Below are 15538 nucleotides of genomic sequence, written 5' to 3' on the forward strand. Positions count from 1 at the left end.
TTTACATTCCTAGCTGGTCTAGAGCTGGTGTGCACCATTCCTAACACTCTCCATTAAATTTTCTAATATTGTTCACCCTGCCTGGTGTTCCCCTGAGATTCAACCCCACCCAATCTCCTCACTCCACCCGGCATCACTCCAGAGCAGCTCCCACCCTGCCACACCTGTTGGGCATCCTTTGCCAGCACTGGTACCCTTCCAAAGCAGCCCCACCCCACCCTGCCATTCCTGATGGACAGCTTTGTCTAAGACAAGTGTCCCTATAGAGTGACTCTCACTCCACACATCAGCATGTCCACAACAGTTGAGGCTGAGACTTGCAGCTAGCCATGTTGGGGTCTACCTGCACACCAGCACACCCACAGAAATTGCAGCCTGGCCTCGTAGCCAGCCAGGCCAGGGTGAAGCTCTGTCCTTTGTGCACTCACAGGAGTCATGCCCAAGCTTCACTGACAACTGGGTCATGGACTAGCCCTGTCCACCAGCATACCTGAAACAATTGTGGCAGGGTCTTATAGCAAAAGAACAAGAACATGACAAAACCCCAGGAAAAAGAACTAAACAACATGGAGATAAGCAGTGCACTAGATAAAGAGTTCAAAATAATCATAAGGATGCTCACCACATTCAGAAGAATAATAAATGAACACAGTGAAAACTCCAACAAAGAGATATAAAATATAATCAGGACTGAGGAATAAGATAACTAAAATTAAAAATACACTAGAGGGAATTAGCATCAATTAGATGATGTAAAAAAACAAATAAGCACTCTGGAAAACATGGTAGTGGTAATCACCCAATCAGAACAGCAAAAAATAATTTAAAAAATTAGAATTGTTTAAGGGATGTCTGGGACAACATCAAACACACTAATATTCACATTATAGGAATTCCAGAAGAAAAAGAGAGAGTGAAAGTGACAGAAAACATATTTAAAGAAATAGTGGCTGAAATTTTCTCTAACTTGGTGAAGGAAACAGACATCCGAATCCAGGAATCACGGAGTCCCAAACAAGATAACCCAAAAAGACTCACACCAGACAGATGATAATTAAAAATTTCAAAAGTTAAATATTAAAAGCAGCAATAGTAAAACAACTAGTTAAGTACAAGGGAACCCCCATAAAACTATTAGTTGAAATTTAAACAGAAAATTTCAAGCCTGAAGGAAATGGCACTGTATTCAAAGTGATTAAAGGGAGAAAACCTACAACCAAGAATATTTTACTCAGCAAAGTTGTTATTCAGAATTGAAGAAGAGTTTCCAAGACAAGCAAAAGCTAACGGAGTTCATCACCAGTAAACCAGCATTACAAGAAATGCCAAAGAAACTTTTTTAAGTGGAAAAGAGAGGCCAAAACCAAAAGAAAATATATGAAAGAAAAATACCTCACTAGTAAAGGAAAAACAGACATATAGATTGATGGAACTGAATAGAGAGCCCAGAAATACCCACGCTTATATGATCAAGTAATTTATAACAAAGGAAGAAAAAATAAACAATGGGGAAAAGTCTCTTGAAAAAAATGGTGCTGGGAAAATTGGAGAGCTACCTGCAGAAAAATGACTTTGGATCACTTTCTTACACTATATACAAAAATAAGCACAAAATGTATTAAAGACTTAAATGTAAAATCTGAAATCATAACTCCTAGAAGCAAACATAGACAGTCAACTCTTTGACATCAGTCTTTGCAATAATTTTTTTAGGATATGTCTTCTTGAGCAAGGACAACAGAAGCAATTATAAAACAAATAGGACTCCATCATACTAAAAACTTTTGCACAGCGAAGGAAACATTAACAAATCAAAGGACAACTGCCCTGCCTGGTGTGGCTCAGTTGGTTGGGCCTCATCCTACGCTCCTAGAGGTTGCCGGTTTGGTTCCCAGTCAAGGGCATGTGCCTGGGTTGTGGTTTGATCCTCGGAAAGGGTTGTGCAGGAGGCAGCAGATAGATGTTGTGCTTTCACATCGATATTTCTCTCTCTCTCCCTGTCCCTCTATAAAAATCAATAAACTGTTCTTTAAAATAATAATAATAATATAAAGGCAACTCCAAAATATAATAAATAATTCAAAATAAAGAAACAATCTAATTAAAGAATGAACAGTGGTCCAGAATAGACAGTTCTCCAAAGAAGACATTCAGATGGCCAACATGCACATGTTGAAAAGATGCTTGACATCACTATTATTATCCAGGAAATGCAAATCCAACCACAATGAGTTATCACCTCACACAGTCAGAATGGCTATTATGAAAGTGTTGGTGAAGATGTGAAGAAAAGGGAACCTGCATGCGCTATTGGTGGGAGTTTAAACTGGTGCAGCCATTATGACAAAAAGTATTAAGGTTCCTCAAAAAATTAAAAATAGACCTACCATGTGATCCAGCAATTCCACTTCTAAGTATTTATCCAAAGAAAACAAAAGTACTAATTTGAAAAGATATATGAACCCCTGTATTCATTTCAGAGTTATTTGCAATAGACAAAATATGAAAGCAACTTAAGTGTTCATCTATAGATGAATAGATAAAGAAGAGGTGGTATCTATACAATGGAATATTACTCAGCCATGAAAAGAATAAGATATTGCCGTTTGTGACATGAATCGACCTAGAGGGTGTAATACTGATTGGTTTAAGGCAGACAGAGGAAGACAAATACTGTAAGATTTCACTTATATATAAGTTGAAAAACAAAACAAATCAATAAACAAAACAAAATGGAAACAGACTCACAGACACAAGGACAAACTGATAGTTGCCAGAGGGGAGGGAAGTGGGGGTATGGGTAAAAGATGAAGGGTATTAGAAGTATAAATTTCCAGTTATAAAATAAATGAGTCATGGGGATGTGGTACAGCATAGGGAATGTAGCCATCAGTAACATAATTACTTTTGACAGACGGTTACTAGACTTCTCATGATGATCACTGTAAGATATGCAAATGTCAAATCACTATGTTGAAACTAACACAATTTTGTATGTCAAATACACTTTTTTTAAGGTGGATATTGTTAGTGATTTCTTTCTTTCTTTCTTTCTTAAGTATACTTGAATTAAACGAAAGAGCGAGCTGGAGAATCACAAATGCCCCGGTTTAACAGGACCTTAGTAATGAACTCATCTGGCCCTCTTTTTCAGAACTATATCCTTTAGTAACATTTCTTTTTTTTTTTAAATGTCTACAATCCTAGTTCCTCAGAAATGAGTTTAATCCACTCTTCACTCTCCAGCCGTTTCATGCACTTCATCTGGCCCCCTGGGCTTGAAGACTGCTGTGAGGGTTTCTCTGGGGAGAACATTCTTCACATCGCTATTCTTTAAGAACTCATTTCCATACCTTTTACTCATTACTCTGTTCTGCAATATGTATTCCATTTTGCAAATTTATCTCTTGTAGTATTTTCCCTAGAATTAAATATGTTACTGTATTTTTTTCCTTTGTTGCTCCATCCCTCCATATTCCCTCCTCCCAAGAGTTGTCTGCCTGCTCTCTAGCTATGGATCTGTCTATTCTGCTTGTTAGTTCAGCGTGTTCATTAGAATCCACATATGAGTGAGATCATATGGTACTTGTCTATCTCTGACTGGCTTATTTCACTTATGGGCATGAACAACAGTATGGTGCTTGTGGGAGGGAGATGGATGGGCAGAGGTGAAAGAGGGTATAGGGAAATAAATGGTGATGGGAAAAATTAAATTAATTTTAAAAATACATTACTCTAGTTCTTTTTTTTTTTTTTTTATCCTCACCCGAGGACATTTTTTTTTTAAATATATTTTGTTCAGATAGCGTGGGAGGGAGAGAGAGAGAGAGAGAAACATCAATGTGAAAGGGACACATCGAGTAGTTGCCACCCACACAACCCAACCAGGGCCGGGGACAAACTGCAACTGAGGTACGTGCCCTTAGCGGGAACTGAACCTGGTTCTCTCAGGACCGCAGGCTGACGTTCTAACCACTGAACAAAACCAGCCAGGGCTTTTTTTTATATTTAAATAAAAAACAATGAGGCCACTACATCTGTCCAAAGAAATGGTATATTTCTATTAGTTCAGGCCAAGCTATCATTAGTGTTTTGAATACTCTTATTTTGTTGTTGATAAACATTAAGCATCTGGTGAAGCAAAAGCCTTAAAAATATGTTCTAGTGTCATTTTACCAATAGTGGGTTAAAATTCATTCCAGACCCTTACAAGTCACTTAATTACATTACTATTTAGCCATATCTATTTATGCATTTGTTTTCTCCTTTTTAGCTCAGTTTTAGGGCCTTACCTCTACTAATATTAAATTTCATCCTATTAAATTTGGTTGATTGTTCCAAGTTCTTAAGATAATTTGAGACCCTAAGTACATCTTCAATGTATTTAATATCCTTCCTAACTTCCTGTCCTCCTGGAATTTTGCATGTGCTATTTTATATTCTTTCAAGACATGAACATAAATGCTGATTAGGTCATGGCCTAATTCATACAATGTAGGTGAATGCACAGTGGCAGACATTACAAATTGAATTGACAGCTATGATGTAGTGTCATAAGCACTCTGATAAAGGACGTGTCGGATCCTGGGTGAGGGAGGGTTTCTGGGGTAGAGGAGCTGCTAACCCACACTACAGGGTATGTAAGGAAGCTTTCTGCAAGAAGTGAGGTATAAGCAGGGGTCAGAAAGAGGAGCAAGTTACGCAGGTCGAAAGAAATGTGGGGAAGAATGTTTCAGAGAGAGAAACAAGGGAGCTTGTAGTTTACTTAAAATATTGAAGGATGACTGCTCATCGGAAGTGCAGAGGCAGGATCACAGTGGCGGAGCAGCTGCCAGCCCTGCAGGCTACATTAAGAAGTTTGGACTTTAGCCCTGGCCAGTTTGACTCAGCGGTTAGAGCGTTGGCCTGCGGTCCAGAGAGACCCGGGTTCGGTTCCCGCTAAGGGCATGTACTTCGGTTGCAGTTTGTCCCCGGCCCTGGTTGGGTCGTGCGGGTGGCAGCCACTCGATGTGTCCCTTTCACGTTGATGTCTCTCTCTCTCTCTCTCTCTCTCTCTCTTCCTCTCTCTCCCTCCCATTCTATCTGAACAAAAAATCGAAAAATGTCCTCAGGTAAGGATAAAAAAAAAAGAAGTTTGGACTTTAATTGCATTGGGGATCCAGTCAAGAATCTGAAATTGAAAACTGACATGAATAACACACACACACACACACACACACACACATTTAAAGTACTGGTGACACAGTGGAAAACAGACTGGACGAGGAGTGTGGAGGCAGGAAGGTCAGTGGGGAGGCTGGGCAGCCTCCTAGGGGAGGGATGGGGGAGGCGTGGCTAAGTCCATCTGCCGCGGGGAACGAATGCACTGGCCCTGGAGTGCTGCCGGGCTTTGCCTCATTTCTCCCTACACCCACCGCCACAACGATGTGTCCCTGAGAAGGAGTGGGTTAGCCTGATGCCTTGGCTTCTGGAGTAGCTCTGCCTACAGGGAAAAAGAAAGCTGGAGAGAGAAGCCAAGCATATTTCCAGTATCTAGTTCTCGTTGGTTCTAGCTCTCTATACAGATGGAAACCCTGGCTTTCCAGCTCCATACCCCGGTCCAGTGAACCTGCTTGATGTCTAGCGACTGTCCGTCACTGAGGTAGTGCAGGGCTAGTTCACTGGGATAGCCATAGGTCTGGGATCACTGGGAGTTCCACGGTTAAGCCAGTTTGGGAAATACTGGGTTTTTGTGTGATTTATGCATATGTTAATATGCATTGTAAATCTCCTACAAGTACAATGTTTTACAAATTTAAATGACTGTGGAAATGATTTTTTGGTGGAGTATTTTGCAAAATATGTTTTGGTAGATGCTTCACTATTTACTAATTGTGTAAACTCAAAAAATTTACTTATCTTTCTGAGCCTCCCTTTCCTTATTTTTAAAAAGGCAACAAAATATCTCATAATGTTGGTGGATAGAGGGGGGCACAGTGGGGGAGATGGGACATCTGTAATACTGTCAAAAATAAAAAATTTTATCAAGTGAAAAAACTGTATGTACGGTGTTTTAGCAGTATCTGGCAACAGAAAATCCTCAACATTTTTTATTATATAATTATTGCTACTATTCAGAGAGAGAACAGCACCGTGGATAAGAATATGGGTTCTGGAGCCAGCCTGCCTGGTCTCGAGCGCCAACTCTGACATTTACCAGCTTTATGATTTTGGACAAGTTACATAAATGTCCTGTGCCTCAGTTTCTTCATCTGAAAAATGGTGATAGTGTGGGGACTAAATGAGAAAATACTGTTTTCCAAGTACACAGACTTCCTTTTTCTTTCCCTGAATTTCTATAGATGGGTGGAGTCATTTCTTCCTTTCAATTCCCAGGATATATTTTTCTTTAAAAAAAAAAAAAGTCAATTATCATTAACCCTTGGTATTATTACCTGAACATAGGTGATTTTACCTATAGCTCGGTACGCCCCTTGAGGACCAGACCACGTCTTAGTCATCTTACTGCTGTGCCCAGGGCGGTGGGCACACCCCCCCGCCCCCCTCATCAGCACGCCGCGCGTCACTTTCAACCCCTTTAAACCTGGGAAGTCGAGCTTGGAGTTGGTCATTCCTTCTAAAACAGATTATTCCATTTACCATAGGACTAAGCACAGGAGTTTTTTCCATGCCATTTATCAGATAATTTCATTCTCAAATTTGCCAGTTTCAGGACTGTGTATGTTCTGTTGAAGATGGTACTGTGGGGGTTAACTTGAAGCCTTTGGACCTTCAGCTTTGTTTCAAATTGGAATAAAAGTGCCATTTCTTCATAGCCCTAGTATACTGCTCATCAGGAAGGGCAAGCCAAAGGGCGTTAATGAACCCCTTTGAGTATGAAAACATAGATGCACTCCAAACAATAAGCCTTATGGTTTTATAGTTTGTAACAGTGAAGACAAACACATATAATAAATATATATTAACATATGTAATGTTAGTTTTAAAATAATGTAGATTATATATTGTTATGTTTGACCACATTTAATTCAAAACGTGTAGTTTTGTTTGTTTTTTTATCCTCACCCGAGGACATTTTACCATTTTTTGTTCAGGTAGAGTGGGAGGGAGAGAGAGGAACAGAGAGAGAGAGAGAAACATCGACGTGAAGGGACACATCGAGTGGCTGCCACCCGCACGACCGACCAGGGCCAGGGACAAACTGCAGCCGAGGTACGCGCCCTTAGCGGGAACCGAATCCGGGTCTCTCAGGACCGCAGGCTGACGCTCTAACCGCTGAGCCAAACCAGCCAGGGCCAAAACGTGTAGTTTTTTTTAAATTTTATTTTTTCTTAAGTGATCCTTTTATTCTTTATTGTAATAACACACTAAGTCAATGGCTTCAGAAAGACAGAAAAAATCATAGGAAACCACAGCGGTACTCTAAATAGGGAAAAACTAAGGCAGTGATAAGTGAAATCTCTATACATATTCTCTTAAATGTTTATATTACAATAATTTAAGCTAAGAAAACATTTTATTTAACACATAAAATGACTGAAATATGGAAGATTAAAAGCTACAGTGAGAAGTCAAGAGTTTAAAGAAGTGATGTTCTAGACTGTAGTTAATCTGTAAGATGTGCCCGGCCGGTGTGGCTCGGTGGCTGGGCGTCGGCCCATGCACCCAGAGGTCGCCGGTTCGATTCCTGGTCAGGGCACATGCCCAGGTTGTGGGCCTGATCCCCAGTCAGGGGCATGCAGGAGGCGGCCAATTGATGTTCTCTCTCCTCGATGTTTCCCTCTCTCCCCCCTTCTCTTCCTTTTTCTCTAAAATCAATAAAAGAAAATAAACTTTTTAAAAAATTTGTAAGACGTGTTTATTCTCCAGGAGAAGGAAATGGTGGCCAGGCTGCCCTCCTCCCAGTGCTGTCTCCTCACAGGGCTGTAGATTCACTAGGGTTTGCCCCAACACTGGGGAATGAGCTGAGGTCCCCGAACCACTAATTAAGCAACATTTCTGTCATTGCTCAGGGAGAGTCACCCAAGGATCAAGTCAAGCAAAGATTTACAAATATCATAGTTTTTTCTATTGCTCATCTTTCTTAGTATTGCCCCTTCCCATGGAGTAGGCACTCAATATACATTTGTTAAGCTGACATATTGATTTTTGCTTTGTTTATTGCTTAACAAAACATAGTTTAGATCGAAAGAGACTTCTCATCACCCAAGCTCCATTTGCCACCAACAGGAAATTAATTTGCTTCTCCCTGTCCAAGCCCAGTTCCTGGCAAAATGGAGCAGCTCATTGCTAAGTTACTTTTTTGTTTTTTAGAGGAATATTGGAGCTGGAAACTTGGCAGTTCACTCTTTCAAAGTGGCAGCTTTTAAAAAGTCTCCCTAACACAATTTAGCCTAATTCTAAACACATCAGAAAATGGACTGTTAAAAAAAAAAAAATCTCTCCTCATTAGCCAGCTACCTTCCTGTCCCCCACCCTTTCCCTAATATGTAAAAACTGGATTATATTCTCCTTTGGTTATATATTCTTCAAAGAATGATTATACCTGTCACAGATCGAATCTTGAAATAAGTTAAATGTTTAGGTTCATATCCTAGGAATTCCCTAGTGAACTGAATTCTCCATGCAATCTTTTTAATGTTATTACCAAAAAATAGGCATATATACTATCCATGAAGAAGTAGGTCTGTTTATTGTGAAAACTACAGGATAAAAGTTTTTTTTTTTTCTCATATTTCTTTTGGATAGCCATAATTTTAAAGTATTAACTAGAATGACTAAAAAGATTTTCTTAAGCAGCCTACTGTTTTTTTTAACTGTTGCTATTAAAAAATGTCCTATACTTAGAATGTATAAGAAATGCTCAGCTGCTTAGAGGAAGCTAGAATAAGAGAAATGAGGCTAATATATTCTCCAGGGACTAAAACCCCTCTGGTCAATTCTTTTCTATCCAAAATATCTCAACAGCCTCTAAATGTATCTCCTCTCCATTTTCGCCTCACCATGAGATGCACCTTTAGAAAACATAATTCTGATTATGTCATTCTGCAAGTGAGAATCCTTTGCAAGCAGGAGAAAAAGTAAGGCCTTCAAGGCTCGTCATGGTGTTATCCTTGCCTCCTTGTCCCAGGTTCATCTCTCCTCCCGTGTCCTCACTACTTGGCATACACTGTTCCCTCTGCTGTAGATGCTATTCATGCACCTTTCTGCCTGAAACACTCCTATTCATTTTTTTCACCTTCTTTTCCACCCTCTGACACAACTAGTCAGTCTTCTAACTTGTTTCATCTACTAGAGGGAGAATTGCTTAAGGACAGGGACTGTCTTACTCATCCTTTTGTCCCCAGAGAGAGTGTGGTATAGCTCCTGACACATAGGTGATAATCACTAAGTGTTTTCCTCAAACCAAATGGAAGGATAAACTGATTCTATGCAACATAATTTTCTAATCATACCTTGAATGCATTTCTTGTTTTTTTCAATAACCTTGAATCCAGAGAGGTTTACTCTGCACCAAGGGCAGATGGATAATAAACCAGTTAACTAGTTGGTTTAGTTCTGACATGGAATAGTGGGAGGGAGGAAATGCTTGGAAAGACACAAGACCTCATTAACCTAATAAATACTAGATTCTGCCTGCATCTGGTTTTTAAAAATAGATCCAGACTTGCTTTCTAGTTTGAATTCAGTGCACTAGGACCTGTCAAATAAGTTCCATTTACTGCTGCAAATGATCACCTATTGTTAACAATACAGAGTCAAACCAGCCCAAAAATATAAGGTTATGTTCCAGAACATTACATCTCCTGCTAAAATAACCTTTGAGACAAGCAGGCTACAGAGAGATTTTTCAGAAACACCAACTGTGCACACAGAACAGTCTATTAGAAATAGATGCAAATTCAAACAATCTAAGGAGATTTTCACATACTTTTCTAGGCTATAACTAAATTCAAAGTGGGAGGGGCATTAAGGATTCTTAAAAATACAGAGGATATCAAACATCACTGCTGACTGGCTGGTCCCATCTCCAGGGCTCCATGGTCACCTTAAATATTTCCATTTTTCTTAAATATCGTGCTGCTGTATAGGAGAAGCTTACTTAAGTTCATACATTTTGCTATTGGCTAAGATAATTCTTAGCTAAATAATTATGAAAGCTGTGAATTAAAGGTATTATACCCACTTAGTATATATTTTATACATTGACTGCCATAGGATTATTTAAAATGAAATACCTGCCATTCTGCCCCTTCCCCTTTCTCCTCTTGCTTCTCTGCCATTCTGTTAATTTTACAAGAGCAGCTTGCTTGGGACACTTTAGAAAAAAAGCTTTCATTGAAATAAAGGAGGAAAGAGAGTTTGATGTAGGGCTTTATGTGGAACCCAAGTCATGGTCAGACAGGGGATCAGGGAGATACCAGTCCTCTTGGAGGCCACTAGTGGCCACTGAGTGAACTGCAAGGACATGGCATTTAAACAGGACTGCCTTAGCAGGGATGATTTGGGGAGATATCAATACATTTAGTGACAAAGAAGTCTTTAGTATAATTAAACAGGAATTTGAAATGCAAAAGATAACTAGGAGATAACTACTTGCTCTCTTTTTTTTCTGTCTGATTCATCTATGACTTATACTATGCTTCGTGGGTTCAGAGACCTGACTCTCATAGCATGTAGCTCTTAGTTCATCTGTGTGAGAAATATTAAATGGATGCATGTTTATGAAATCTGGAAGCTGTTATTAATAACAGGATTATAATGACTCCAGGGCTGATGAGTCATTCAATTCTCAAGCAATCGACTGTTCATTCATTCTACAAAGTCATTGGATACTCACACCCTATGCCAGTGTCTGTAATAAGTGTCTCAGAGTGTCTCTTGGGTTGTGGACATGTGACTACCAAGCAAATAATGAGATTTTTCAAAATAATTCAGTCTAAAATAATCCCCACTTCTGCCTCCAAAAATAAATAAACAAAAAACAGTAAAATCAGATTCTTTTTAAATTAACTTCTCTGCTCAAGTTCTCTGGCAGTTTTGATTTCTTACTGACAACATTTTGTTCAGATTTCAGATATGCAGGGGCTGCAGGTTGTACCTATTCCCATTGGAAACTGGAGGACTCCTGACCGTGTGGGGTGTGATAACTGACATTCTAATCGATGAGCATTTATTGGTCATGTGCTGTGGGCCAGGTGTCGCAGGGCACCAGCCGTTTGATCCTCAGGACTACTGTGAAGCTGCTTGCATTTGCTTTTGGAAAAACTGAGGTTTGGGGCAATTTCCTGACTTGCCCTGAGGCTCAGGGAAGCGAAAGGCAGGTGTAGAACAGGAACCCAGGTCTTCTGAGCCCTAGGCCAGGGGGCTTTGCCACACCCCCATCACCACTGCCTCTGGGCAGGTCGCTGTGCTCCTGGGATCCACCCTCTGCCTCTCCCTCTTTCTGTTCATCCAGCCCACTTCCTTCGGCACCCCTCCCTGGAGCCCAGAGCGTTCTCTGCCAGAGAGGAATTTTGCTAGAAAACTGAATCCTTCAAGGTCACCTGCTTGATAATCAGCACACTTTCCGACTTATTTGCATTTCAAAAGAGAGATTCCTGCACTGGGCTGTGAAGTTGAGCATCAGTTGCTACTTTGGCCTCAGTTTCCTAACCCCTAACGTGGGGATTCAATGAGTTGATCAGCAAGCCTTTCCGACTCAGCTCTGTGGCTCTAATGGTGGAATTTCGGAGACTTGCGGCCCCTCGCTGGGAGAGTTCACCACAAGTGTACAGTCCGTCTTGGTCCCTCCACTCAGCTGAAGGTGCCCTCTGTTCTGCACGAGCCCCCTTCAAGTTTGGTACCTGATAGATAGTACCGGGTATCTCTCTGTTTTCACAATTGGATGTCAAACCGCCTAGACCTGAGGGTACTGCAGTCCAGGCCGTCCCCAGCGTGTGCGCGGCTGCTGCCCTGCAGGACTGTGGAGACTGCACTGCCCCCTTGGCTGTCAACCGCTGGGCTCTTTCTGATGAGACGGGCACCTGCGCAGCAAGGGAGTGTTTGCCCTGGTGAAACCCGCACGGAGCACCCCCAGGAGCTCAAGTGAGTCTGGGTACATGTGTGCTACTGCTAGAAGCCCTTCAAGGACATGAGTCTAAATGTCCCTGCCTGGCCCAAGAGAATGGTGTCTGGATCGCCTCGCCACTGCCGGCACCTGGGCCCTGTCACCGCTGACGGCTGAGTGCAGGTCAGCTGCTGGCTGCTGCCCCGAGCAGGTCCCTGGGGACCCGCAGAGGCGAGAGCAGGGAGCGCAGCTGGCGGTCTGCTCTCCAGGCTGCTTGAGACAGAGGGCTGTCTCCTCACTGTCAGAGCCTGGCTCTCACCGGCTCCGAAATTCACAGCAGTGGATGCAGAGGAGGAGGGAGGAGGGAGGGGGAGAAGGAAAGGTGGTGCAAGCCAGACAATCAAAACAGCAACAGTATTTGGGAGTGGAAACTTCCAGTTAGAGAACCTTCTCAAAAACAGCGCTGGGGCTGGAAGAACCTCGCTAAGCCAGCGCCCTTGCTTCAGAGAGGTGATGTTTCTGGGATTACAGAGCTATTCAGCGGCAGACTCGGGACAAGAAACAGGTCTTCAGTGCTTTGACCACTCAAAAGGGGGTTTTGGAGTCCTTTCTTTAACACCAGAGACTGGAAGGGGCCCCTCTGTGGGAGCTCGGTGGAGACAGAGGGTGCTGAGCCAGCGCACATGGGGAGGCGGGGGACAGGGGTACCTTGCAGGTTGACGCCTCGGGGCACCAGGCCCTGCAGCTCCACAGTAGGGGGGTTGTTCTCTTCAGCATTAGAGTTGTTGGGGGGGACAGCTCTCCTGCCTCCAAAGGTGGTTGTGCGGGTCTCCGACATTCTCAGCTTCACAGGCTCCTTGGGGGATAAAAAGTAGACAGAAAAGGAATGTGGATCAATTTACATTTGACACAAAGATCCAAAAGCACAGAAGCAGACAGCCTGTGTGCGATGGCCCCGAACAGCACATGGAGGGTTTCACTAAACGGAAACTGAGGAGGGGCAGTGACCTCACTCTAACAATGCAGTAGACTCCCCAAGGATCTTGGGGAGATTTTTCAAAACATGCGGAAAGCAGAAAAAAGGAGGCTGATTGAAGAAATAAAAAATGTAGCAGATTTTGGGGAGAAAGTTTTTTTTCCCCTCATTACCCCTAAGGCAGTAAGTCTGTAGGAAGTGTTTACTGTCGTGTGCATGTACACATGCCCGTTTCACATGGGCTTCCGAGGCCTAAGTCCCTCTGAAGACTAAACTCAGACAGCCATGTCCAGATAAGTGGCGTCTTCACGTGCATTCGTGTTTGCAATTTAATTCCACCCATATTCACCGAGGCCCACTCTCTGCCAGGCTGTGGTCCGGGCAGTTGGGATACATCAGAGAATAAGACACAAGGGTTCTTGCCTTGGAGAACTACTGGTCTGGTGGTGGCAGGGTCCAGCCCAACAGAATTCAGCAGTACAGTCACCACAAGGAGCAGGAGCAGGAGCTGGAGAGTCCGGCAGGTGAGGGGGAGGCACACTGCAGTGTTTGATAGGGCTGGACAGAGCCCGCTGACCGCACTTCCCGGGCCGTGGTGCTGACACTGCCCTCGCTCCAAGCCTCTTCCCCTTCCTGCGGGGTTGGTGCGGACAGAGCCAGTGTGAATGCCGCACACCTTACTGCCCGTGCCCAAGACCTGCATGTCGATCAACTGACCAAATGAGGGGAGACCTTGTTTCTAGCCCCAATGAAGCATCCCCTTGATCACCTGGATTACCCAATCATGACTCCTGGTGATTTGGCTATTTTCAAAAAAAAAAAAAAAACAACAGTCACACCCACAGAAGGCGAGGAGCCTCCATTATAGAGGCAACCAGAGGGGACTGTTCCGGAAGCATGTTGAGCGAAGACAGCACAGCTGGGAGCAGGAGACTCCCATGGCAAAGCCTGTGGTCTCGGAGGAGACAGCAGTGTTTGGAAGCACAAGGTCTGAACAGGTGCCCATAAGTACCTAAGGCATATTTACAGAGCTCCTAGTGAAGGAGGGAGTCGGGGAGGGAGGACAGAGAAAGGATTAATGATGGCGCGATGGCAAGGAACAGCAGACCCCTGGTGGGAAATAGCAAGGGTGGGTTGTGGGGTCACTGGGAGAGGGCAGGTTTGGGGGGGCACGGCACAGAACTATGCAACTATGCAGCAGTCGTTGAGAGAGAGAACTCATAAAGCAGAGGACTTGGAGCCTGTGCAGGTGGCAGAAGCACCCCCTTCTCCCAGGTGTGGGGGCAGGAAAGGTGCTGGAGTTCAGCTCCCACCAAGCAGCTGTCCTTACCTGGCCCTACTTCCTCCCCTCTCCAACTTTTGTCCCTTCTCACAGTCTGCTCCCCCAAAAGGCCCCCCTCCCCCATTCCCACGTGGTGCCCTTCTCAGCAAACGCTGCCTTGCAGAAGGCCTCGCGGAGCACCTGCGAGAGGTCCCACTCAGAAGAGGGGCTGGGTGGGTGCAGAGTTAGGGCCCATGATCAGGGAACTGACCCCCAGCCTCTGGCACTCCCAGCAGCCACCTGAGGGACCTAGTTTCAAGGGGGTGAGTGCAGTGGACCCCAGGGATCCCTGGGAGCGGGTTGCGGCCAAACTGGCAGGAGGGCCGGCTGCTTACCTGCGGTCCCCTCCTGCGGTATCCCAGCACAGGCTGGCTCTGTGTGTCTCTAGGGTACTTCCTCAAAAGGACACAGGAAAAACCGACAAGAAAGTTGGCTCTTAAATAACTTCTTAACAGCTCCCTCCCTTCTCCCCATCCCACAGGGTTCTCTCCTCCCCCTTCTTGACAGCTGGAGCAAGTGAGCTGCTCCTGGGCTTTCTGTTTACTTCTGCTGTTCTGCTGCTCTCCTGCAGCACCCCAACCCTTCCCCCAGCTTCCCGGCCAGGCTTCTCCCCATCACCCACCTCCCATCGTGCCTCCCCCGCCTCACTTGGTGGCTGGGAGGACCTGCTGATGACCCTGCAGTGCCAGGCAGACCCCCCCTGTCCCCTTCGGTGGGGAGGGCTGGAAGGTGGGGATTTTGCCAGCCAGGTAGGTGGGGCCTGGCAGGAAGGAGGGTCTGCTCCCCAGCAGACAGGCCACAGCCTGTGACCATGCACACAGCAAGAGTACCGGGTCCTTCTGTGTAAATAAAACTGAGGGACATGGCCTGTGTTCTTGAACAGTCCTCAGGGCCACAGCCACCACCAAACCACAGACTTCCTGCGGGAGGGCATGCCCTGCGGGGGAAAATGAGTAAATGCTTTTAAGAGTACCACAAAAATTAGAAAATAGCACCATTCTTTTTTGGAAAACCATTTTGGTTTATCTTCAAATAATTGGGAAAAATAGAAAAATTTTCCATAAGTTTTTTGAGTCTTCAGATCTCTAAATAGTCCTGTTTTTAGTCATGGCTATTTCTAACCTTCTTCCTCTGCTTTCACATTTCTGACCCTGCCACAGTCTAACTTCACACACAGAAAGAAAGATGCCAC

General features: G+C 43.9%; 1 protein-coding gene across 2 annotated transcripts in view; it reads right to left on the bottom strand.

The window, feature by feature from the left end:
• The window catches only part of F13A1 (coagulation factor XIII A chain), a 183916-nt gene extending 169130 nt beyond the window's left edge, over positions 1-14786 (bottom strand). Inside the window, exons 1-3 of one of the 2 annotated variants that reach the window (XM_036256890.1) lie at positions 14682-14786; positions 13449-13658; positions 12758-12905 (exon numbers count right to left, since the gene is read on the bottom strand). In XM_036256890.1, coding sequence (XP_036112783.1) covers positions 12758-12887 — 130 coding nt within the window. In that variant the 5' untranslated portion in view covers positions 12888-12905; positions 13449-13658; positions 14682-14786. The remainder of the gene's footprint in view (positions 1-12757; positions 12906-13448; positions 13659-14681) is intronic. The other variant, XM_036256889.1, reaches the window with a different exon arrangement.
• Positions 14787-15538: the final 752 nt, after the last annotated feature.

This window comes from Molossus molossus, unplaced genomic scaffold (assembly GCF_014108415.1).
Source record: "Molossus molossus isolate mMolMol1 unplaced genomic scaffold, mMolMol1.p scaffold_m16_p_12, whole genome shotgun sequence".
Lineage (NCBI taxonomy): Eukaryota > Metazoa > Chordata > Mammalia > Chiroptera > Molossidae > Molossus > Molossus molossus.